Raw genomic sequence first — 27,609 nt, 5'->3', positions numbered from 1 at the left:
ATACTTAGAAATAAATTTTAACCAAGAAGGTACAACACTTGTATGCTGAAAATGACAAGACATTGCTGAAAGAAATGAAAGACAAATAAATTGAAAGAGAACCTGTATTTATGGATTGGAAGACGTAAGTCTTAAGATGGCAATAAACCTCAAAGTGATGTACATATTTAATGCAATTAATATCAAAATCCCAACCTTTTCAGCAGAAATGGAATAGCTAATCCTAATATTCACATGGCAAAATGAGGAATCTAAATAGCCAAAACAGTGTTGAAAAAGAACGAAGTTGGAGGAATGACCTTCTCAATGTTAAAACTGACTACACAAAGCTACAGTAATCAAAGTAGTGCAGTAATCGTGTACAGATATGAATGTAGATCAAAGACATAGAATTGAGGGCCCAGAAATAAACGGTCATATCTATGGTCAATCGATTTTTGACAATGATGCCAATACCACTCAAGGGTGAAAGAACAGTCTCTTCGATAACTGGTGCTAGAACAACTAGATAGCCATGTAGAAAAGAATGATGTTTGACCCTTACCTCATACCATATACAAAAATTAATTCAATATATATTAAAGATGCAAATAAAAGTATAAAGATGCAAATAAAGGTATAAAATTCTTAAAATAAAATATAAAAAATCATGAATTTTCATGATTTTGGATTTGTCAGTGGTTTCTTAGATATGACACCAAAAGCACAGTAACAAAATAAAAAAAATAGGTTCACTGGTACTTCATCAAAAGTATATTGTTGTGCATCAAAGAACAGTAATATTGAGTGAAAAGATGACCCAGAGAGTGGAAGGAAATATCTGCAAATTATACAGCTGATAATGGTCTACAATCCAGAATATATAAAGAACTCTTACAACTCAAAAACAAAAAGACAATTAAAAAGTAGACAAGAGACAACAAAAACAGCAAATCAAGATTAAAAAATAGGCAAAGACTCGAATAGACATTTTTCCCAAGAAGACATACAAATGACCAATAAGCACATGAAAAGATGCTTAATTAATATCATTAGTCATTAGGGAAAGGGAAAGGCAAATCAAAACCACAATGAAAATGACAATGAGTATGAGATGCCACCTTACTTATACCCACTAGGATGGCCAAAAAAAGGAAATAAAAAGTGTTGGTGAATGTGCAGACACTGGAACCCTCAGATATTCCTGGCAGAATGTAAAATGGTGTAGCCACTGTGGAAAACAGTTTGGCATTTCCTCGATAAGCTAAAAGAATTACCATACAAACTTACTGTTTCCACTTATAGGTATACACCTAAAAGAACTGTTTACGAGTTTTCAAATAAAAACTCTTAAACAAATGTTCATATCAGCTCTATTCACAACAGTTAAAAGGTAGAAACAATCCAAATGTCCATGAATGGATGAAATGGAAACTTAAATGTAGTATATACGTGCAATGGAATATTATTCATCATAAAAAGCAATGAAGTACTGTCTACGGCCATGCCACCCTGAACAAGCTCGATCCCATCTGATCTTGGAAGCTAAGCAGGGTCGGGTCTTGTTAGCACTTGGATGGGAGACCACCTAGGAAGACCAGGTGCTGTAGGCGTAAAAAATAAAAATAAAAAAATAAGGGATTGTAAGCCGACAAGGTCCTTGCAATCTGTGAGGTCAACCAAGGGTTGCTTCGCCAAAAAAAAAAAAAGAAAAAAAAAAGCATGAAGTATTGATACATGCTAGGACATGGATGAACTCCAAAAACATTAAAGTAAAAGAAGCCTGACAAAAGGTCACATATTGTGAGATTTCATTTATATGAAATAACCAGAACAGGCAAGTTCACAGAAACAGAAGGTTAGGTAAGTGGTTGTCAGGGGCTCGTGGGAAGAGAGAATAGAGAGTGCTTAATGGGTATGAGGTTTCATTACGGTGCTGAAAAAGTTCTCAAACTAGATAGTGGTGATAGTTGTAAAACACTGTGAATGTACTCAGCACCACTAAACTATACATTTTAAAATGGTTAAAATTATACTTCATGTTATGTGTATGTATTTTACTACGCACATAAAAACCCTCCACCTGGATCCTTTTACTCTATTTTTTCTATGGAACAAATAGCCTTAGTCTGTGTCACTCCCAATTCTTTTTTACTTAAAAGTCATTTGTATTATTTATATATCACTGCCATTTAATACCAAAATCTCAATTATGAGAAATAATATTTATGGTAAACTGTCCAAATGTCTTGTGCCTTCTTTCCTCTAGAGATCTCCAAATTATTTGATCATGAGGTCCTACTGATAAAAAATATTTTTGAACATAAATTATTAAAATAGATATTTATTTATAAATTATATTACTACTATATTCATATATTACAAACATATAGAAAAGTATAAATTTTAAAAGGTTGAGAAAAATGAATATAAATCTAATATCTTTCTTCCTATACCCAATAAACCATTTTGTAAGCCTCATTCTTTGAAGAACACTTCCCTAGATACCCTAAATTTTATTCTTAAGTTTAAAGTAGTGAACTGCATTTGCTGACGCCTTGAAAGCTGCCTCTACTGAACTCCCTACGCTGAGGCTGTGTTAGCCTTATAGGCATTGTTACTGAATCTACTGTAAGGGTACTGCTAAGGGTCTGTGACACTGTGGTGAGTAAAATTTCTCCTAGGTAACAGCACCAAAAATATCTGTAATGCTTTTGAAAATTTAGTTCGTTTTTATATTACAGACTAACGTAATTGATAAAATTCTAGTGATACTAACTGGCAGAAAACATAAAGTGAAATTTGTGGCTAACATCTAGCAACCATATCTACAAGGCATATTTATCTCCCCTCTGGCTTCAACTTGTCTTCCCATCACTCACAATTCTTCATTTATTTAATTTAAAAAATCATGTTGTAGCTTCCATTTAATTTTCTTTCATTCCAATTCTTCATTTACTTTAAAAAAATCATAATGTAGTGTGTGTGTGTGTGTGTGTGTGTGTGTGTGTGTGTGTGTGTGTGTGTGTGTTTAAAAGCAACTCAAAATTTCCTGAAAGGCAGGGAGGAATGAATAAACAAAAAACAAAGAAAAAAACCCAGCCAATATTGTTCAGAATGCAGGTCATTCTAAACTTGAAGTTTCCCTGTGCCAGGGATATACTTTGCAGATTCTGAAACATTTAGCAACAAAGCCCTTCATCCAAAGGGTAATTCATAAATGAGTGTTGATGAAAAGAATGACAACTCACAATAGCACCGTACTACACTTTCTCACTCTTTTCCAGTTGGTAAAAAATGATATAGTGAGGAAAGGGCAAATTGGCTTTTTTTTCACCTGTGTGCAAAGCTTAATTAAAAAGTCCATGAAAAAGGCAGTCACATTGCCAGGTGCAATTTGTAGCCATGTACCTGGATGTGTTTCCTTCTGGTGTGCTCAGAACTCATTTGGGGATAACCTGTAGTCAATGCTTTCTTCTTGTTCTTGTTCCGCTTCTCAATGTATCTCCTCTGATGGTCAGTGATACTGCTGTATAATTTAATTTGCCTGGGTGACAGACAAACTCTTTCATGGCCAAAAGCCTGGATCAATCGGGCAGTGTCGATGGTGGAAATAGAGCTGCTCCTCTCTTGCAAAGTCACTTCTTTATCTGTTTGGGTGAATATATCTGATTCCATAGGAGAAGTAGTGGTAGAAAGGATGTTGGTGGCAGTATCTGTGAGCAGCTCACTGTCCTCTGAGGGTCTAGAATCTGAAGAAGTGTTGTTTATATATCGAAAATCTGGCTGTTTCCTCAGAATATATTTATCAAATTTAACCTGTTCAATCTTAATTTGATCGGACCTTCCAGCTTGCTGAGTAGAAAGCACCTTGTTTTTTTTAAGATCTCCGATGTTCTTATGGCATTTCTCTAAGCTTTTATACCGCTTCTTTTTCTGAAGCTTGTTTTTCTGCTGTTCATGTCTACCACATGATTCCTTAGCATCTCGTTCCCCTCTGCTATCATCTTGTGTACTTTCTGAGGGCAGAAGAGAATGTGTGATGGGATTCTGAAGTAGTTTAGCCAAACGATCAAGTCGTTCCACCAAGGACAGTTCTTTCCTGTCACTGGATCCTGGACATTTCTGTTGCTTCTGCCGCTCCTGATACTTGTTCCAGAGTTCATTCAAATTTGCAGTGTGCTGAGTTGTTGGCTCTGGGGCGACCTTATGATCTTTTTTTTGATCATTAATTTGTTTGTCACATTTTGCATAATTTCTAGCCTGACTTTTAGTAGGATGTATTACTTCTTTGTTTTCCAAGTTTACATTGATACTGAGGCTCTCTACTCTGGTATAATCTGTCTTCGTTTTTTCCTCATTTTGACAAGGGAGAGGAGGACAAATGTGTTCTCTTTGTTTATCTGGATGACGCTGAAAGAAATCTTTCCAAGAATGTCTCATGAAAACACTCCTCCCTAAGGATTCATGGCAAAACTCTTGATCATTGGGTAGGTGCACTGGATGATGAAAGTAAAACTTGGCTGACTTGAACACAGAATGGGTAGTATTTTCAAATTCTGAATGACAACTGGACTCTGAAAAGGAGAAATAAAAAGATTTTGAAGGACTTTCAAAATATGTTCATTCCCTTTAGAAACAGTATTCACACTTAATTCTTTAGAACAAAAAACCAAAGGAAAAAACAGCTTATATAAAGTTTCAGAAAATTCACTGCCTGCACAAATGATTTAGCCCTTGTACCGAGTGATCAGACTAGTATACATTTAAGAGACCTGGATTCTGGGCTGGACTCTGCCAGAATAAGCTACTTTATTCCTATGGATTGTAATAGCAGCTGGTTTGTAGTCACTGCCTGCTATATGTGGGGTATTGTGCTATGTACTCCAAATCTGTTTTTTTTTTTTTCTCCCTTTTAATTCAATGGTATTGATAAAACTGAGAGGTATTATTAGGTATTGTTAACCCTCTTTTCTGCTATGAAATCCAAGACTTCATTTTCATCATCAGTAATTAAATGGGTGGGGGAAAAAAAAAACTCTTCACATGTTTTAGAGCCTCTTAAAATTCCTTTCTGTGAACCACCTTTACATTTTTTTCTCTAATATTTTTTTATTGTGGTAAAATATACCGAACAAAATTTACTACCTCCACCTTCACTTTTTGACAGTCGTTAATCTATGTCAAAAAAGGAATTAGATATAATAACATCTTACAAACATAAATGCTAATTGTAAACATTAATACAGGGTCAATACACATTTTAGTAGTTCCAGGTCATAGGTAGAAACTAAGAAATTTACATGCAACGAAGTCATGTCTGTAACTATGGGATCCTCTTCACTTACACTTAAGATTATTGGCAACTACCATTTTCATTAAATACTATGGGAATTCTTAAGGCAATTTCCCTAGAATACAGTAAGACACATGGAATCCGCTTTTAGGTCTAAAATATAAAAAGACTCTCAAACATCCCAATGAACAAAAACCAGATGGCTTCACCAGTGAATGCTACCAAACATTTGAAGAAGAATTAATATAAAACCTTCTCAAACTCTTCCAAAAAACTGAAGAGGGAACTGTTTCAAACTCATTTTTCAAGGCCAGCATTACCCTGATACCCAGACAAGGGCACTATAAGAAAAGAAAACTACAAGCCAATATCATGGATAAACAGATTCAAAAATACTCAAAAAAATATTAGGAAACCAACTTCAACAATATTTTAAAAGGATCATACACCACTATCAAGTGGAATGTACTCCAGGGATGCAAGGATGGTTCAACATTTGCAAATTAATAAATGTGATATACCACAATAACAACATGAAGGATAAAAATTATATGATTGTTTCAATAGATGCAGAAAAAGCATTTGATAAAATTGGACATCTATTCATAATAAAAACTCTCAACAAGTCAGGTGTACAGAGAATGTACCTCAACATAATAAAGGCCACATATGACAATATCACAGCTAACATTATACCCAATGGTGAAAAATGGAACCTTTTCCTCTAAGATTATTGGAACGAGATAAGGATGCCCACTCTTGCCACTTCTAGTTAACACGGTAGGAAAGTCATAACCAGAGCAATGGGGCAAGAAAAAGAAATAAAAGGCATCCAAAGCAAAACAGAAGAAGTAAACTGTCATTATTTGCAGATGACATATTATACATAGAAAACTCTAAAAACCTACAAAAAATTGAACTAATGAATTCAGTAAAACTGCAGAAGATAAAATCAATATACAAAAATCAGTTGTGTTTCTATACACTAATAACAAACTATTAGAAGAGAAATTAAGAAAACAATCCCATTTACAATTGCATTAAACAATAAAATACCTAAGAATAATGTCAATGAAGGAGTAAAAGATCTGTACTGTACACTGAAAACTATAAGACACTGATAAAGAAGTTGAAGAAGACATAAAGAAATAAAAAGATATTCTGTGCTCATGGACTGGAGGAATAAATATTGTTAAAGTGTCCATACTACCCAAAGCAATCTACAGATTCACTGTAATCCCTACCAAATCCCAACTGCATTTTTCACAGAAATAGAACAAAAAATCCTAAAGTTTGCACAGAGCCACAAAAGACTTCCAATAACCAAAGCGATCTTGAGAAAGCTAGAGGCATCATGCTCCCTGATGTCAAACTATATTACAAGGCTATAATAATCAAAACAGTATGGTATTGGCATAAACAGACATATAAATCAATGGAACAGAATACAGAGCCCAGAAATAAACCCATGCATATAAGGTCAATTAATTTATGACAAAGGAGCCAAGAATATACGATGGGGAACAGTCTAGTCTCTTCACTAAGTGGTGCTGGGAAAACTGGACAACCACATGCAAAATAATGAAACTGGACTACTATCTTTCACCATACACAAAAATCAACTCTAAATGGATTAAGATGTAAAAGTAAGATCTGAAACCATAGAACTCCTAGAAAACAGGGGGTAAGTTCCTGTAAAGGCAACAAAAGCAAAATCGAAAAGTAGAGCTACTTCGAACTAAAATGCTCTGTACAGCAAAGGAAATTATCAACAAAATGAAAAAGCTATCTATAGAATGGGAGAAAATATTTGCAAATCATTTATCTAATAAGGGGTGAATATCTAAAATACATAAAGAACTCATATAGCTCAAGAGAAAAACAAACAATCCAATTTAAAAATGGGCAATCTGTATGTAAGCCCTTATAGCTGGCTTTTCTTTATGTAATACAAGTGACTGACTTAAGTTTTCATTGTCGAGGCATCCTCTTCAAAGAGCTATCCACATTAAGGAAGGCTGTCTCGAATAAACACATTGCCAGCCACACAACTACATAAAAAGCCAGGATGTGCCCCCACCAGTCCACCCCTAACTCATGGTTCATTTAGATAACTTGCCATTTGGGTTGCCTGGCTGTTGTTTTTCTTTCTTTTTCCCTCTTCCTGCGCTTTAAATTCTTGTTCTTATGTTTTAAATATGCCAAAAAAAGAGTTAGCCTATGAAACCTTATATCCCACTCTCTACCCCAATAAAAGCAGAACCCCAAGCCCATGCTTATGCTCTCTTTTTCTACCTATAAGCTTGCTGTGTGCTCCCTGGCATGTCTTGTATGATACAGGGCTTGTAAGTAATAAACTTTTTTTCTTCAAAGTTTCCTGGTAGTTATTGCTGAAGGGCATCTTGCAATCATAAGAACCACAAGGATCGGTCCAGTTGTAACACTGGTTTGGAAAGGGGAGACGTCTGCAGGAAGCTCATGGGGCCCAGGTGATTGCCCTCAAGCATTTCTAACTGATAGCATCACCATCAACAGGCTGAAACAAGCATAAAACGGTATCTGAATAGACATTTTTCCAAAGAAGACATACTAATGGCCAAAAGTAACATGAAAAGATGCTTAACATTACTAATCATCAGAGAAATGGAAATCAAACCACAATGAGAGATCACTTCACACCTGTTAGAATGGCTATTATCAAAAAAACAAGGAATAACAAGTGTTGGCGAGGATGTGGAGAAAAGGGTTTCTTTTGCTGTGCACTGCTGATAGGAATGTAAATTAGTGCTGTTATAGTATGGAGTTTCCTCAAAAAATTAAAAATGGTACAGAAATTCTACATCTAGTATTTATCCAAGGTAGATGAAATCACTATCTTAAAAAGATATCTGCACCCTCACATTTACTGCAACATTATTTACAATATCCAAGACATGGAAACAACCTAAGTGTCCACTGATAGATGAATGGATAAAGAAAATATGGTATGCATACATAATGGAATATTATTCAGCCATAAAAAACCATTTGTGACAACATGGATGAACCTTGAGAGCATTATGCTAAGTGAAATAAGTCAGACAGAAAAAGACAGACATTGTATGGTATCACTTACATGTGGAATCTTATAAACAAAAACAAACTGAATTCACAGATATAGAAAACAGACTGGTAGTTACCAGAGGCAGGGGTGGGAAGTGGGAGGTGGGCGAAATGGGTGAAGGTGGACAAAAGTTACAAACTTCTAGTTATAAGATGAATAAGTCCTGGAAATGTAATGTATAGCATGGTAACTATAGTTTCAACAACACTGAATCATATATTTGGAAGTTGTCAAGAGAGTAGATCTTAAAAGTTCTAATCACAAGGAAAAAATGTAACTGTGTGGTGATGGATGTTAACTAAACTTACTGTGCTAATCATTTCATAATGTATACTTGTATCAAATCATTGTAAACCTAAAACTAATACAATCTTATATGTCAATTATATCTCAAAAATCTCTATATAATTTTAGCATTATCCAGCAACATTTAAAAATTGAGAGGTTTTGCTTAGTTTCTATAGATACTTGAGATAGCAGCTATATAATTATAAATTGTATTAAGGGCTATGAAAGATAAAAACAAAGTGATGTAACAAAAATTTAAATGGAAAATGGTAGTTAGAGAAGGCTTCTTTGAAGAGGCTGAAATACAAAGTAAAAATGAGAGGTAAACAAAAAGACAGAAGGTAAAGAACATTCTGGGTAGAGCGATCATTACATAGGCAACACTAATAATGCCAGCCTCTGCCAACCCACCTACATCTACAACCTTTTCAGATGCAACAGCAGAACCACCCAACCTTCTCTTCAAGGCAAGCCCCTCCACTGATGCTCTGGAGCCCAACTCATCTTTAAGACCTCAGTTCCTTTCCTATTACATCTCTCTCATATCTTCAGGCTCTCTCTAATGGATCATTTCCAACATCTTAAAAGCATCATTTAGTAATATTATATCTTTAGAAAACCCTCATTTTCTCCTTCAGAGACTGGCTCATTTCTTCGCTCTTCTTTACAGCCAAGCCTCTAAAGTGGAAAATATAATTTTTCCTTTTCTTTACCTCTTCCCCTATTCCAATTTCATTCTTCCAATCAGAGCATAACCATACCACTGAACTAAAACTGCTCTTGCTAAGATGATCAATGACCTCTAAGTGTGCCCAATTTAAGAGGATGTTCTCAGTCTGTATTCTCTTTCTAGGTAACCTCATCTTTCCCTGTTCTTTAAGTATTATCTTTATGCTGTTAACTACTCTCAAATTTACATTTCAAGCTGTGACTTCTTTCTTGAGCTCCAGACTCATAGCCAATTACATTCTTAATATACTCTCTTGGCTCTCATAGCCATCTCAAATTTTATATGCCCCTAACTGAACTCTATCTTAGCCTCCTCTAAAACAGTACCTCTTCCAATCTTCTGCATCTCTTTAAATGGCACATCACTCAAAAGCAGACCAAAATCTAGGAGTTACTCTTAATACTTATGTCTCTCACACCTTCCTTGTTCCTGCCATTCATCTTCACCAAACAATCATAAATCTGTCCACTTCTCTCCATTTCCCACGACACTGCATGTTTCTAATAGGTCTCCTGTTTACTCTTATCCTCTTCCACTGTATTCTACAAAGAATAGTCACAGTAATCTTTTAATAATGTAAATTGAACTTGTCATTTCCTATTTCACAGCTCTCCATGGCTTTCTCTTAAATTTAGAACAAAATCAAAATTCCCTAATAATGGTATACAAGTACTATATAACTTTCCTACTTCACCATGCATCGCTCTACTCTTTGATAATCATACTGTCCTTTCCCGCCCACTTCATTAAGTAGCATAAGCAAAGGCATGAAAGTGGAAAAGCACTGAGCAAGTGAGTGTAAACATTCCGTTTGTGTGGCTTGTACAATTTATAAAATAGAGGGAAAAGAGGAAAATAAGGTAAGAAAGATTAATTGAAACCAATGGAACGGAACAGAGTCCAGAAATAAATACACGCATATACAATCAACTGATCTTAGACAATGGTGCCTAGAATACATAGGGAAAGAATAATTTCTTCAACAAATGGTGCTGAGAAATGGAAAATAATAAAATGGACTGTTCCATTATGCCATACACAAAAATCAACTAAAAATGGATTATAGACTCAAATATAAGACCTGAAACTGTAAAACTCCTAAAAGAAGACAATGGGGAAAAGCTTCATGACATTGGTCTTAGGAATAATTTTATGAATATGACACTAAAAGCATAGGCAACATAAACAAAAACAAACAAGTGGGACTACATCAAAGTAAAAAGCTTCTATACAGGAAAAGGAACAATCGACAAAGTGAAAGGGCAACCTACGGAATGAGGGAAAATATCTGCATACCATGTATCTGATAAGGAGTAATCTCTAAAATATATAAGGAATTCCTAGAAGTCAATGGTAAAATAACTAATAATCCAATTAAAAATGGTGTAGAACTTCAACAGACATTTCCCCAAGAAAGACATATAAGTGGCTAATAGGTGGATGAAAAAAATAATTAACATCACTAATCTTCAGGAAAATACAAATCAAAACCACAATGAGCTATCATCTTACATATGTTAGAATGGCTATTATCAAAAAAAACAAAAAAGTGTTGGTAATTATGCAAAGTAGTGTAGCTGCTATGGAAAGCAGTATTAAAAACGGAATCACCACATGTGATCCAGCAATCCCAGTTATGGGTATTTATCTAAAAGAATTGAAATCAGGACCTCAAAGAGATATTAGCACTCCTATGTTCACTGCTGTACTATTCATAATACCCAAGATGTGGAAACAACCTAAATATCCATTGACAGATAAATGGATAAAGAAAATGTGGTATACACATAAAAAGGAAATTCCTCAATATGTGACGTAATGAATGAACCTTGAGGACATTATAAACATATATTTACCTGACAGAGCATCAAAATACGTGAAGCAGAAACTGACAGAAGTGAAGAAAGAAACAGACAATGGAAGTAGAAGACTTCAATACTCCATAACTTCCACCTTAAGACACTGGGAAAAGATCAAACTAAGCTAAAGCAAGCAGAAGGAAGGAAATCATAAAAAATTAGAGTAAGAATTAATAGCATAGAGAATTTAAAAGAGAAAAATAATAGAAACCAAAGCCTTGTTTCTCTGAAAAGATTAAAAAAAAAAAAAAAAAAAACGACAAACTTTTAGTTAGATTAACCAAGAAAAAATCAGCAGACTTACATCAAAAATCAAAGAGGGAACATTACCAATATATAAATTTTATTTATTGAAATAAAAAGGATTATAAAGGAATACTATTAACTGTGTATGCCAATAAATTGGATATCTTAGATGAAATGAAAATGAATAAATCTCATTCCTAAAAAGCCACAAACTATTAAAATTGACCCAAGTCATTGATAATCTGAATGTCCTAAAGGAAGTAAAGAGTCTGAATAAGTAATAAAAAAATTACCTACAAAGAAAAGTCCAGGTCCAGATTGTTCCACCTGAATTCTACCAAACATTTAAAGAATACTGATTTTTTACAAGTTCTTCCAAAAAACAAAGAGAACACTTCCCAATTCATTTTGTAAGGCCAGGTCTACTCTGATAATAAAATCCAACAAAGACATCACAAAAAAACTACAGACCAATCTCTCTTATGAATACAGACACAAAAACTCTCATCAAAATACTAGCAAATAAAATCAAACAATGTATAAAAAATAATTATATAGCATGACCAAGTGGGATTTACCCCATGAATATAAGATTTCGACATGAAAACCCAATCGAGAGAATAAAAAACAAAACTCACTTGATCTCGACACAGAAAAAGCATTTTACGAAATCCAACTCCCTTCTTGAAAAAAACATTCAACTAAAAATACAGGGAACTTCCTCAATCTGATAAAGAGCATCTATGAAAAATACAGAGCTAAAATCATATTCAGTGATGAAGACAGAATGTCTGTCCTCTAGACTGAACATACAAGGATGTCTGCTCCTGCCAGTTCTATTCAACATTGTACTTGAGGTGTCAGCCAGGGCAAGTAGGGAAAAATAAAAAGGCATAAAGATTGCAAAGGAAGAAGTAAAACTATATTCATAGATATCAAGATCTTGTATCTAGAAAATCCTAAGAATACATTAAAAATATATTAGAACTAATAAACAAGTTCAGCATGGTTGTGGGATAAAAGATAAGTATTTAAAAATCAATTGTATTATTAGACACTTGCAATTAAACTGAAAAAATTAAGAAAACCATTCTATTCACAGTAACATCAAAAAATTAAAATATTTAGGAATCAATTTAACAAAAGAATCAATTTAACAACTTCTCTGAAAACTACAAAACATTGTTGAGAGAAATTAAAGATCTAAAGAAATGGAAAACATCCCAGGTATCTTGTATTGTCCATTTCTTCTTGGTCTTCTGAGGTTTTCTGTTAGTTTATGGTGTTTTGCATTCCCCTCCCCCGCTAGCAAGCGTCCCTCTTCCCACTAAGCAACTTTTGCCTAACAATATATCATAAGAGTTGTTTTCATGTAATTCTATACCTTCGTTCTTTTACAAGGCAACGTAAACTTCCTTACTGACAGTGCTCCCTTTATGGATATTTATGATATTTCATGTTTAAAGATTTATGTGTTAGAGCCTCATTGTGGATTGCAAATCAGTATAAAAATATTCCTCCTTAATTCTCCTAACACTTTTGGTACTGAATTTAATCTCATCCATATTAACAGCATGTCTCCAAATTTCTTTTTCATGTCTCTAGTTTTCCTTTTTATTTTCAACCCTTCTGAGTCATTTTATTTTCAATGTGTTTGTTATATAGTGTGACACTGAGTTTGTTTTTTAACCTAATCTGAAACGTTTTTTAAATAGGTGAATTTATCCCATATACATTTACATACATAGTCTTATATATACTATCTCATTTTATGCTATTTTTTCTTTTGTTAAAAATTTACTTTCTGGTTTCTTTTTTCCTCCATCTACACCCTGTTTTCTATGATCATTATTTTGAATAATGCTGTGATGAACATGGGTGTGCAGATTATCTCTGAGATTCTGCTTTGAATTTTTTTTGGCTGTGACCCAAAAGTGAGATTGCTAGATCATATGGCAATTCTATTTTTAATTTTTTGAGGAATTTCCGTAGTATTTTTCATAATGGCTGCACCATGTTATATTTCTATCAACAGTGTACAGCGGTTCTAATTTCTTTACGTCCTTGTCAACAATGGTTATTTTCTGTTCTTTTGATAGTGGCCATTTTAATGGGTATGAAGTGGCATCTCACTGTGGTTTTGATTGGCATGACTCTGATGATTAGTGGTACTGAGCATCTTTTCATATGCTTATTAGCCATTCATCTATCTTCTTTGGAGAATTGTTTGAGTCCTTTGCCCATTTTGAAATTGAGTTTCTCTACTGCTGATTTATAGAAGTTCCTTATGTAATCTGGATATTAACCACTTATCATGATTTGTAAATATTTTCTCCATTTTATAGGCTGCCTTTTCACTCTGTGTCCTTTGATGCAGTTTTTAATTTTTATGTAGTATAATCTATTATTATTTTGCTTTTTTAGCCTGTGCTTTTAGTATCATATCCGAGAAGTCTCTGCCAAATCCAAGGCCATAAAGTTTTTCCTCATGTTTTCCTTTAAGTTTCATAATTTTAATTCATGTTTAGATCTTTGATTCATTTTGAATTAATTTTTATACATGGTAAAAAGTAAGGGTCCAATTTCACTCTTTAGCATGTGGATATCCAGTTTTTCAACACCATTTTTTGAAGAGACTGTTCTTTCTCCACTATGCAGTCTTGGCACTCTTGTGAGAAATCATTTATCTTATATATTCTTGATGTGAGCAGCTGCCTCCCTACTAGTTTCAAAATACAATAGATTATAGCTACTTGACTCCTTTCTTTCCTTATATAGGTAAAGTTTGACAGCTAGGTAGTAATGGCTTATGTCTTCTATGTTAGAAAAAGGGGGCCATGCATAAATATAGATGTGATATTGGCTCTTTTTTACTGTATTAAAAATTTTATATTTTCTGTCTTTGCTACAGTCTTCTGGAATACCTTTAGGTTTCAGTACTGAGACATGATACTTCACTTCTAATACATCAGCCTTAGGTATTTGTTTATAATCCTGTTTCTAAATTGCTGATATCTTTTCCAAGAAGTAAAAATTATTTTACAGATCAGTATGTACATTCACATAGACAAAGTAGCACTGAAGTAATTTACATTAAAAAAAAAAAAAGAAAATATAGAACTCTTAAATCATGAGGCTACATTCTCATCAGAATGACATGGAAACACACAGACGTATCCACCCCACCCCCACCCCCTTTCTCTCTATCTCACACACACAACCCAATCCCATTACCTTCAATATCTATCTGCAAGGATTCTTTCTCTTCTGACCAGGCTTCCTTAGGAACTGTCCTCTTACTATGGATCTCCTCTTTCCGTTTAATGGCTTTAATGACTGATGGGCTTTCAATTTTTTTGTCTTGTTGAGCTGAGCGCTCTGTAGTAGCAGCACGACTAGAACCTAAGAGAGGGCAATTAACACCATATCCAGACAGGAAGCAGACAAAAGTATTAAAATACCTTTCCAGCATCTATTATGTGAAAGGCACTGTTACTGATGTTGAAGAAAAAAAAAAAAGATCAGAAAAGTGTTTAGAAATTGCTGATCTAAACTGGAGTTTAAAAAATGTACAAAATTAGATATCATACAAAGTAAAAGAATTAAACCATAAGAGAAAGGCAGATAAAGACGTCTAAGTACTCAAAGAATGAGAAACTAATTCTGACCAAGAGGATTGCGCAAGAACTCTGGAGTAAAGTTAACAATTTTGGTGTCAGAAGATAGCTGAGCTGGAATACATGCTGAGATGGAAAGAAAAAAGCATTTTAGGCACAGGTGACTACATAAGAATGGAATCAGGAAAGCAACTATAAGTATAAGGTTTATTTGATTATAGAATTTATAAGAAAAAGACGTGAAAATTTGCATTTGAAAAGTTGTCTGGAAGATGATTTTACTGTTCTGAAAGACTATGCTAAATAAGTTTTCATTCTTAAGGGCAATGAAAATTTTTGGATTAGATCAACATGATCAAAACTGTTTCTGGAACATTCATTTAGCAACAGCAAAAGGGGTTAAAATTTTGAAGTGTTGCCCAGAATATAACTTTTGAAAAAAAAAAAAAAGTAATATGTATTACTTTTTTTGTGTAAAAAAAGAGAAGTGGCTAATTATACTCTAAAATATTTTTCTGTTTACATTGTGGCAGACTACCAGTTGTCCTCTGAAATCCATTTTCCTTTTCCTCTAAAACAGAATCCTGACTTAGGTGGACATACAGTTACCAGAATGAAGAATATATTTCCCAGCCTCCATGGCAACACAGTTTGGTGTGACCACATAACTAAGTCTGTTCAGTAGGACAGAAGAGGAACGGCATCTATCTACAGTATTTTAAATGGCACCTGGAAGTATTTTTAAAAAGAAATATGTTTTTTTTTTGTTCTCTTTCTTCCTTTTTGCTGGCTGGAATATGGGCCATATGGCTGCAGCATGAGAATGGAGATTAAAAATGTTGGAGTAATAGAAGAGAAAGAGCTTTGATCCCTGACACTCTGAAGTACCATGTTAACCGTTTATGTCTACCTCTGGATTTTTACAAGAAAGAGAAATAACATCCTGCTTTCTTTAAGCCGATGTTATTTTTTGTTTTTGTTTTCATCTCTCAGAGCCAAAACTAATTCTAACTTAAACACACTATTATAGGCATTTTAAATCAGCATAGTCCCATTGAAGCAAATAAACTGGATTGGAAGTTAAGGAAGTAAAAAAGCTGAATTCCTAAAGCAAAAAGGCTTATATACAACAATAGTATTAGAAAGTCAGCATCTCATGGCACTGAATTTTTTTAATCAGTAGAGTTTTTTAAAGTCTATTATGTGAATTTCTGTGAATACAATTAATTCGTGTACTATATTCAGAAAGTTTTCTAGAAATGTCTCAAAGACCTTTAAAATGTTTTATAAAATATTTGGTTTTATACCAGTCAATGTATACCAAAAATTACAGCTAATATCTTATTTCACATATGAGCAACATATGGAAGACGTCTGAAGAGAGCAAGAAGAGAATAGAGACTATTGTTGTTTTTATACTCATTTTAGAAGGCTGAAAGAAAATAATATGCAGATAATCCAGTTTACCTACCTGCAGTATCTTTCTGCAAGGATTCTTTTTCTTCAGGTTGGGGAGCCTTAGTCTTTGCCATTTTACTGTAGACCTCGGTTTTCTGTTTTTTCTCTGAGAGGTTCTCATCTTCAGTGATAAGAACTTGAACTTGGGCATCTGAAATAATGACATCATTTAATGCTACAGAGTAAGAAAACAAACAAAGGCAAGTTAACCCTCCCCACCACAAAAACCCAGAACAAAACCCAAACCCTTTTTACACATATTAGGTAAAAAGCACCTCTTAGGCCCCACCATGTAAAAACTGTGACAGTTATGGTGGGTTTATAACATGAATTGGAAAGCTTTCTTTATTTTCCTGTGTACAACAATGGTTTAAATAAAGTACTGCTCTAAATAAAATATGTTCTTTGCTGGTCTGACACAACAGTAAATAAAAAGGTCTTGATCGTATATCTTTTTCAAAGTAGGAAAGTAGATTTGAACAACTCTTTTGAGTTCTTTAGCCTACTCAAAGTGTTTGTAACTTATGGATCCAATTTGGATACTTCATGTAATCCTAGAAAAGCATTTATATCATGTACATTTTATTTATAGCCATATAATTTTTAAAAACCTTAAATTATATCCTTTTAAACTTGTCTAATACTTTCTATTTTCTTTGTTTTTCTTAGAGATACTTGCTAGAGATTTATCTTATTGGTCTTTTAAAATCAGCTCTTTTCTCTATTATATGAGAAAATTTAAGTGCAAAATAGTGTTTATGCATTTAAAAAATCACGAATGCAACAAAAATAACAGTCACCATGTAGTTAACAATAATTATGTGTTTTTACAATGGGATGACAAGAAATTCATTTTCTATCTCTAAGTATGAACATTTTTCAACATAGAAATCAGAAAGGCAATAGAGATTATTAAAAACAACATAATAAAAACCAATTTGTTTACCACAGAGCTTAAGAAATAAAACATTATAGGTATAATGATTTCCTGTGTAAAGACTCAAGGATGACTTTCTTTTTGGTAGCAACCTTTATACTAAATTTAGAATTCATCAATCTCAAGGAAGTTTTTGAATTTTTTAAACTATATTGCACGAATTAATCAACAAGGTACAGGATTGTTTTGCATGTCTTTAAACTTTATCTAAATGGTAAAAATACTCTATTAACCTTTAAGTAACATGCCTTTTCCACTCAATATTATGATTTGGGGATTACTTAAACTAATATATGTGGCTCTCATTAACCGATTCTCTATTGTCTCTAGAAAACCTGTTTTCTGACATTAAAACTTTTGGGCCAATCCAATCATCTTGAATTAAAAATTGTTTTTCTTTTCCCTTCTTTTTATGTTCTATTTTCTAAGAGACTTTCTCACTTTTATATTCCAATCCTTCCACTGAGATTTTTATTTCTGATATATTTTATGAGCTCCTTAGCTGTTATGCATAGGTTACCCTTCAGTTTCTTCAAGCAGGCATTCTCCCCTTTATCCTTAATCTCTTAAGGTGAGAGGTTCTGAGGCTGGGCTTTTCCCATGGTAAAATGGTTGCATAGGATTAAGTCAGAAGGGCTTTTCCTTAAGATGCAAAGTTAAAACGTAGACTAAGAATAACAGTATCAACAGATCCTCGGAAAAGGTTGGGAGGTTATGGGGGTCTCTTAGGTAACAGAGCCCCACTTTATTTCAAACACATCACTCTTACCAAATGCAGCCTAGAGATGAGTTATAGCTGGTGAATACTTTGTGCAGAATTCTGATGAAGTTCCCTTAGTCTATGACTTTTGTTCCCTGTCAATTTTTCCATATCTTCCCCCTCATCAAGTCTCTGTCAGTGGGATCACAGGATTATCTACATCTACCAAATTGCCACTAGTTTGCACCACTTGACAAATAAATTCATCAGGCAATTTAATCAAGATTTCCTATGGACTCTAGTCTTTAAAACATATTTAATAGAATATGATTTCACTCAAAGTTGCAACATATTTTATTTTCCATAATTAAAATAAAGTTTACAGTTTTCAAAAATTTGTGAAGCAGTTTTAAAGATTTTATAAACATTTTATCCTTCTTGTATGTAGCCAATAAAATAACTAAGAGACAAGTTTGTATAACAAAGCCAAAAAGGATAATGACTAGACAATATTCTCATTTAGGATGAATAGGGGAAAAAAAAAACCCCACAAAATATACGAAGCCGATCCAGTTACCTGTTTTACCTTTCTGAAAGAGCTTTTTCCCCATTGGCAAAGATGCCTTTGTCACTGCCCTCTTACTATAGATCCCCTCTTTATGTTTAATATTAACAGTGAGTGCCAGGTCATCGTCTCTCGTGCCTAGCACCTGAGCTGGGAAGTCTGGAGCAATGGCATCGTTGGAGCCTACAGAAAAATGGGAAAGTAGTATAATTAACACAAAAATAAAGCTGAAAAGACAAAAAATTTAAGTCTTAAACCACTTCAGAAAAAATGCGACAATGGGAGTGTTGTAGGGTAATCAGAAGGAAATGTCAAACTGAAGCTGTCAGATATTTAAAATAAATTGCAACAATAAAAGGTGGAGAAGTAAATGACAGAAGAAAGTAGACTAACAGTTCAGAAGGGAGACAATTTCCAGCTCAGAAAGTTTTCAGAGAAGGGAGAAAACAGACTGTATCTTGGAACATAAGATTTTTGAAAAAATACGAAGAGGAGGGAATAAAGACATTTTAGGCAGAGGTACAGCATTAGTAGACAAGGAGACAGGAAAGCAAAGAGTATATAAGAACAGCAGACACATTTGTAGTCAGGCTGAATTACAGAATACATTAAAAAGAATGGTGGGACATATTAAAATTGTTTGGGACAAAATTTAGCTGGGCATGGAATTCCAAGCTAATGAGTATAAATTTTACTGTGCACGAAATACATAACTTAAGATTTTTTCAATAAAAGGAAAGATAATCAGCTATTTTTCAGGAAGAGTAATCTGACAATACGAGATAAAACATTGAAATGAAAATATGTGATAAAGAAATATAAGATTTGAAACTAATTTTATTTTTAAAAATATATTTCAATGTTCCTATATCCACTGATAAGTTTATCTATGCCACATATGAGAGGCAAAAAAAAAAAAAAAATCTCTGGAACTATAAGAACTTATAGTAACTACAGAATTACCATCTACAAAAAAAATTTTTTCCCCTAATCTGAGATTCTGTACTTCATGCATTTCCTGAGCACCTAAAATGTATATTGCAACAAAAACTAGGTAAATATCAGTCTCATCAGTACAGTAGAATATAAATAAGCCATGAAGCATTTTTCAAGACAGAATGCAAGGATCCTACTCTAAGCCTTCTGGGTCACATGTACCAATTATGTTGGGGTCTTCTCAGCTTCTGTGGCATCATTTTCTCTTATTTGCTCCCTACCTCTCTGATAAATCCTTATTATTCTTTCTTCTACCATATCTTTCATTCCTGTAGTTCCTCAAGGGGTCATAACTGGGCACTCTTCTTCTGGGTGAACTCATTGATTACCTCTATATACTGATGACATACATATCTGTAGCTGGGACCTTTCTTCTGAGCGTCAGATCCTAGCATTCAGGACACAGCTGGCCCTTACAGCATTTTTTGAAGAAATTAGAAAAAGATGACCCCCTTCCTCAATTACAAAAAATTTATTATTATATATTATGGTACAACACAAACACCTATACGTGGGGCATTCTCCTGACAAATACTTCCAAATAACCAGAGAACACACACTGCCAGCAGCATACACATGCATACTCTTCACTCTCAGCCTTCATTCTCTGAGAGGTAACTATGGTCAGGTTCAGATTCAGGTGGGGAACAATAAAGTTCCTGAGAGTAGTAGGTGGATGAGCAAGAAAAGCAACCTCAGTGGAGCTGAGAGACAGGTGAAAGAGAGTGTAGCCACACGTGTGTATGCCAGTGAGTTTATGTATACCTATTTTCCTACATCTGTGCACAGCTGTAGGATGTGTAAGTATAGACCTAGTTTAGGACAGGAATAGTTAACACTATTGCTCCGGATCGCTAACAAAAGACCTGGAACCTTCAAGCCCACCTGCGTGTTTTCATAAAACAGCAGCATATGTTTATGATGTGAACAGTGCCACCTTCTTTGCAGTACCCCCTGCATACAACCTCAACATTTGTAAACTGTCTACATTCAATTGCAGATTTAACATTTCTACGTAGATGTGGAAAAGGAATCTCATTAATATGTCCAAAGAGATATTTTGATCATCTTCATCTTCCCCAAATCTACCTCTTCCTCAGACTTTTCCACTTCAGTAAATGGTATCTCTGTTCATCCAGTTGCTTACTCTAGAACACCAGAAATCATTTTTTTCACCTTCTTCTCCCTCAACATATTCTATCACCAAGTCCAGGAAGAACTATTTTCTAAAAATAAGTTGACTGTATGCACTTCTCTTCATCTCTACCACCATCACTCTAATCCTAGATATTACCATCTCTAGTACTGACTATTGCAACAGCCTTCTAACTGGTTTCCCTACTTCCACTTCTTGACCCTCTGTCCTCACATTGTAAATGCATGAATGAGACAATGTCAATGTATGCTAAAATTATTTATCATAGCTAAAAACATTTCTTTCTAATTCATCTGATCTGTTTATGCTATCTTAAAGTTTGTTTTCTGTTCTTGTTCTATGTTATTTTGTTAATTCTGTATACTCAACAATAACTTGTGACTGGCTTATTTCACTTCATGCAATGTAGCATGTGGCAGAATTTCACTCCTTTTTAAGGCAAATAATATTCCATATCCCTGATTTTAATTATTTTGGGGATATACTCAGAAGTACAATTGTTGGATGATATAGTAACTGTAAGTTTAATTTTTTAAGGAACTACTATACTGTTTTCCATGGTAACTACATCATTTAAAGTCCAACTATCAATACATAAGGTTTCCAATTTCTTCATATCCCTGTCAATCCTTGTTACTGTTTTATAACAGCCATCCTAATGGGTATGAAGTGGTATCTCTCATTGTAGTTTCAATTTGCATTTCCTCATGACCTGATGTAGAGCATCTTTTTGTGTCCTTTTGCCCATCTGTATATCTTTCTTGGAGAAATGTTCTGTATCTATTTAAAAATTAGATTGTTTTATTGTTGTCATAGTGTTCTTCATATACTCTGGATATTAATCTCTTACCAAATATATGATGTCCAAATGTTTTCTCCAATTCTGTAAGTTATCTTTTTACTCTGTTGATAGTGTTTTTGGATGCACAAAAGTTTGCCTTGCTTTTGGTATCATATTAGAGTTTAATTCCTATAGTAATTTTTACTATATATTTTTGAGTTATTTTCTTAGCGGTTGTCCTGGGAATTACCAGTCACATCTTAATGTAAATTAACAATCTAGTTGGATTAATACCAATTCAATAGCATACAAACACTTTTCTCCTGTATATGTTGTTATTCTCCCTTCTTTATGCTGTTATTTTCACGTTGTATCCCTATATATTTTGTGCCCAGTAACAAATTTATAATTATTGTTTATGCATTTGTATTTTAAGTCATATACGAGAAAATGAATTTACAAAAATACATATATATGGTCTTTTGTCTATTCCTATGTAGTTACCTTTACTGGTGTTTTTTTTTTTCCCCTTATGATTCGAGCTACTATCTAGCGTCCACTCATTTCACCCTGAAGAATCTCCTTAGTATTTCCTGTAGGTCAGTTTGCTAGCAATAAACTCTTCTGTTTTTGTTTTAATTTCTCCTTCATTTTTGAAGGGTAGTTTTGCTGGCTAGTAGAGTTTTTTGTTGTTGTTGTTTTTCAGCTCTTTAAATGTCATTGCAATGCAATAATCTTCAGGTTCACTGATTCTTCTGCCTGCTCAAACTTGACAATAAGCTTCTCTAATGAATTTTTAATTTTAGTTATTGTACTTTTCAACTCCAGAATTTCTATTTGGTTTCTTTTTGTAATTTCTATTTCTTTACTGATATTATCTATTTGGTAAAATACTGTCTACTTCCTTTAGTTTTTTAGACATGGTTTCGATTGTGAGATATGTTCTTTGAACATATTTTATATAACCAATTTAAAGTCTTTGTTTAGTAACAAAGTCCAATGTCTAGGATTCCTCAGGGACAGTTTCTAAGCTGCTATTTTTCTTGTGTATGGACTACACACACACACACACACACACACACACACACTAGAATCAAAAGGAAAGTTTATTAGAAAAGGAGTAACACTCCATAGAGTGTGGTCTCCTCTCAAAGAGAGTGAGAGGGACAGAATAAAAGCACTGAGAGGGACCCTAAGTATTAGAGGCATTCAGTTTATATATCATTCTTTAGAACCTGTGGGTTATAGTTTAAAAGACTTTGTTAATCCATTTCCTTTGATGTGGACATACAGTGAGGAAAGGGAAGAGTATGTAGTGTGAAAAGGTAAGAATATGTAGAGTGAAAGGCCTGCTGGCAGTTCCTAACCTTTAATCCATGGATGGGTTCTGCATGGTTTTAGCCCTAGGGAATGATTCTTGGTTCCTGTTTCCCCTTCACAGGTGTAGGGCATGAGCTGTTAGTTATATAGCAGAAATCCTTCTGGCAGGCTGCAGGGTTGATCTGATTGTGCCTTGATTAGCATTTTAATTCTCTTGCCTCTTCCCTAAATTACTTGTATCAGTTATCTCCTACTGTGTAACATTACCCCAAAATTTATGGCCTTAAAACAGTATTTATTATCTCAGTTTGTGGGTCAGGAGTCTGGAGGGAGTTTAGCTGGGTTTTCTGACTCAGGGTCTCTCTCAAGGGTGCACTCTAGGTGCCAGGCTGCTCCAGTAATCTCTTGGTGTGGCTGGGGAGATGTGCTTCTGTGCTCATCCATGCTGCTGCTGGCAGGCCTTAGTTCCTCCATACGTTGATATCTCGGTCTCTCCAGAGGGTGCCTCACAACGTGGCAGCTAGCTTTCCCCATTGCCAGGGCTCTGTCAACTTTAAATATAAGTGGAAGCATTCTGTGTATACTTTTTTCCATCTTGCATTCTCCACTTAACAGTAGTAGATCCTGGCTTCCACTCAAGAGAAGCACATAGAGATCGTCATTCCTTTTTCAGTGACATAACACTCCACTGTGTAGATATATGGTTATTTACTCTAGAGAACTATACTTTTCAAGAGTTCTCTTGACTTCCTGTTCTGAATGGATATGTTACTGGAGAGTGGGGATCCCCTCCCGGCACGTTGTCCAGGTTCTTGATGTCGCGAACAAAGAACTGAGTAAGACACCGAAATACAGTAGAAAAAAGCTTTATTAGATGGGAAAGTACACTTCCAGACATGGAAGTGGGCCTTAGCAAGAGAAGCGTGGCTCAAAAGGCCGGACTATATTTTTAAACTTCCATATCTTATAAATTTTTGTTGAAAACTGGACAACTGAAATAATATGTGGCAATTCTAGAAATCAGATTCTACTCCCTCTTTAGGGTTGCTGTTATTGCTTTGTTTTTTTTAAGTAATCTAAACTAATTCTGTGAAGTTTTTTAAAGTTTCTACTCAACTAGCTTAGTGGTCAGCTATTACCTAGACAGAGACAGCCTTAAACATCTAGAACCGGTAAATCTCCCTGTCTTTTCTGAGGGGCTGTGTGTGTGTGTGTCAGGGCATGCCTTCAACACTGAGCCAGGCAGATGTCAACTCTGCCTTAGCCTTCCCTTTCTTCTTTCACAGAACTTCAAGGGCAGCCATAGCTAAAGGTTAAGGTCTTTCCTGAGCATGCACCCAGGCTTATGCAGGTGTGTGGTCTTCTAGAGTCCCAGGAATATGTCTATGGACATCTCATCCTCAGTTTTTCTTTTCAGCTTTTGGTTAATTATTGTTTGCCTCAACTGTTGTCCATGGCCTCAGGGATCGTGACATTAAAACACTTGCCTATAAATGTTTTTGATAAACACCTAACACACACATACACACAGAGGCTTTTAACACTGCATAACTCTGAGGTCAAATAAAGACAAGGCTTTTGAGTGGAGTATTTCAGGAAACCACCAGACAGGTCAAATATTGACAATTCTTTGGGATAAAGTTTTGAAAGAGGTCTGACTCTGTTCTGCTCCCTTCAGTCCTGGGAATGCCAGTGGGTATTTTTCAAGGTTATCACTGAGCTAAGTGTGGGGATGAGAGTAGGGCAAGTTAAAATGCCACAAAGCTTACTGTTCTTACTAAGATTCAGCCATTTTTCTTGAATAAATGCTCATTGGATTGCTGTCAAGTCTTTAGTTAATTTCCAGAGTTTTGTAAAAGTTTTCAAAACTTTTACAAAAGAGTTACAGATGTGACTAGGTAACAGGACAATGGAGGCCTCAAACAGCACTGGACACCTGATAAGACTTCTGTTGATACAATCTGTCTTCTGAACTAAGGGGGCTGAAAGTAAAAGAAGAATGAAAAATTTTCCTACCTACAATCAGTTAGGTGAGCTTTTTAAATTTCTGGTAGCCATTAAGTGTGTTTTTAAAACCATAGCTTTGCAAGTAATGGAAATTTCTTCCAGTTTCTGTTTACAGGCTTAATAATCAATCCTAACATTTGGTAAAATGAGCATTTTATTTTAGTTCTTTATTTCAGTGGCATCGTAGTGGGAAATTAGAAACAGTTATACTAGGGCCTTTAACTTAGTTACAATGAGATACTAGTTTGTGCCTTTTAAAATTAACAACAACAAAAAATCTGCCTAAGACGAGGACAGCTTCTCCTTTCTGTATAATTTCTATACATATAAAGATATCTATTGACAAATCATGAAGAAAACAATTTATATCTAAATAGAACCAGGTCATCTCCTGTGGACTACTCAAAATGTTATTCCATCACAATCAAAACCTCACGGCCACACCAATTCAGTATCCTTAAAAATCCCCACAGGAAATATTTATTGAGAACTCCATGGGGTGCTATTAATTTTCAAAACCTGCAGTTTCCCTGTGATGATCTCAGAGGGGTACTGCCAGATATTTTAAAATTCTAGGGAAACAACGATATTTGCTATCTGGCGCACTATACAAACTACTAATTCAAGGTAGTTTAAAATGACAACATTAGATAGTGCTACATTCCTTTCAATGCTGCTGTATCTTTGCAAACCAGGATTTTTTACAGTTACTGTAATAAAAGCAGGAAATGAGGGTGGTTGTGTCTAATTTCATCTCGAGGTCTGAGAAGTTGTACAGTGTCCTAGCTGCTGCATATTATATCATTAGTAACTGATTATTTATGAACAAAGTAAAATATTTTCTTTCAAAAAGCAAAATCAAAAAGAAATAACTAATATTTTTGTTTGTTGTTAGACTAAAACAATAAGTATTTGTGTCCTGATAACTTACTAGCTATTTGAAAAAGTACTTCTTATATTAATATGCGTTCCATATAATGGTGGGAAAAAAAAAGTCACCAAAACACTAAGAGCACTGTGAACAGAGAAAACTTGGAAACTTTTGTCCTAGAGTCCACTAACAAACAACTATCCATATAATTTTCTTCATCAAATATTTATTAAATGTTTAAGTATACATAATATATCTGACCAAATAACTCACTTATGTGAACCTGAGATTGAAGCATGAAAAGCTCCATTTTCACTAAAAGATTAAATAGCACTGAGCTTTCATATGTCATTCCAGAATTAACCAGCCAATTCACAAATAAAATATTAAAAAATTAAATTTGGATAATTCTGTATACCTGAGTGTGAGCTCTCGACGGTGGTGTCTGATTTGGAATCTCCAGACGTAGATGAAGGAATCTGACCTAATTGTGGAACATAATACATCTTCGTACTACCAGAAGGCTTATATGGCAACAGTGAAGGCTGGGCTAAGGAGATACAGAGTAGAACAATTAATAACAAAACACTTATATTAATTCAATGAAGAAATACTGAGTGTCTTCAATGTGCCAGTCAGTGTTCAAGATTCTTGGGATAGATCAGTGAACTACACATAAAAGTCTTTCTGCCTTAAGAGGAGGGAGACATACAAGAAAAATTTAACATACTAAATATGTAAATCATCTATGATTTTAACAAACTGTAAGTGATATAAAGAAAACAATTAGAAAATGCTGAGGGAGATCAGGAGTACTGGGGAAATTGGGGCACGATGCAGTTTAAGTAGGGTGGTAGGGTAGGTTTCATTGAGAAGATGAGTTTTTAGGATTTATTCCATGTATATGTGGAAACTAAAAAACACTTTATCTTACTTTGAACCCAAACCTGGTCACTGTTAATCCTACTATTGGTCTTATGGTCTTATTCTGCCCCTAGAGTGTTAGAAAATAAGTCTAATTCTCTTCCCTGTGACAGATCTTCAAATTAAAGTTCCTATTATAAAAATAAATTCCAATATTAAGAAAATACATAGAAGTAAAAAAGACAAGGTCAACCACTCAAGATAACTATTATTAACATTTTAATGTATTCCCTCCATCTTTTCTCTGTTTGTTTACATAGTTTCAGGCAGTATGTATAATTTGGAAATCAGATTTTCTACTTTACATTTATAATAAAATATTCATTTTATTTCCTCTTTACATTTTTAATGACTATACTATGGAGTAAATGTATTTAACCATTCTCCTAATGTTGAAAATTTAGGTTGAATTAAATTCTCAATTATAAAGAATTCTGTGAATAAAGACTTTCCTGTTTATGGCATACCCATTCTCCCTTGCTGCCCCATTTCAGGTAAATTCTCTGATTACAGAGGGAAAATTATACTATTTATAAAGTTAAAAGAAATACTCATTGCTAAAATGCTTTCTAAAATGTCTGTGCCAAAGTAATAAAGTTGATTATTAGAAGATAAAATCTTTTTCTATATATTTGTTTTTCTTTCATATTGTGGTAGAAAATCAATCTCTCTGTCTGTCTGTCTGTCTGTCTGTAGTAGCTTCACGGTATTTGTACACACTGCCCATCTGTACAGTGTATTTTCCAATCTCTGTTGCAGCCATGTATGAACATATG

The 27,609-nt window shown here is 34.3% G+C and overlaps 1 protein-coding gene and 1 pseudogene across 6 annotated transcripts in view; one reads left to right on the top strand and one right to left on the bottom strand.

The window, feature by feature from the left end:
* The window catches only part of ALMS1 (ALMS1, centrosome and basal body associated protein), a 173,964-nt gene that overhangs the window by 32,289 nt on the left and 114,066 nt on the right, over positions 1-27,609 (bottom strand). For 4 of the 6 annotated variants that reach the window (XM_025049286.1, XM_025049299.1, XM_025049302.1 and 1 more), the window contains 5 exons: positions 26,328-26,459; positions 18,791-18,961; positions 16,590-16,727; positions 14,736-14,903; positions 3,391-4,556 (listed from right to left, as the gene is read on the bottom strand). In XM_025049286.1, the coding sequence (XP_024905054.1) occupies positions 3,391-4,556; positions 14,736-14,903; positions 16,590-16,727; positions 18,791-18,961; positions 26,328-26,459 (1,775 nt within the window). The remainder of the gene's footprint in view (positions 1-3,390; positions 4,557-14,735; positions 14,904-16,589; positions 16,728-18,790; positions 18,962-26,327; positions 26,460-27,609) is intronic. The other 2 variants (XM_025049293.1, XM_025049294.1) reach the window with 2 other exon arrangements.
* LOC112483036 lies at positions 1,474-1,592 on the top strand (annotated as a pseudogene).

Source organism: Pteropus alecto, unplaced genomic scaffold (assembly GCF_000325575.1).
Source record: "Pteropus alecto unplaced genomic scaffold, ASM32557v1 scaffold100, whole genome shotgun sequence".
Lineage (NCBI taxonomy): Eukaryota > Metazoa > Chordata > Mammalia > Chiroptera > Pteropodidae > Pteropus > Pteropus alecto.
The sequence above is the reverse complement of the archived record's forward strand: the minus strand, read 5'-3'. Positions and strand labels throughout refer to the sequence as shown.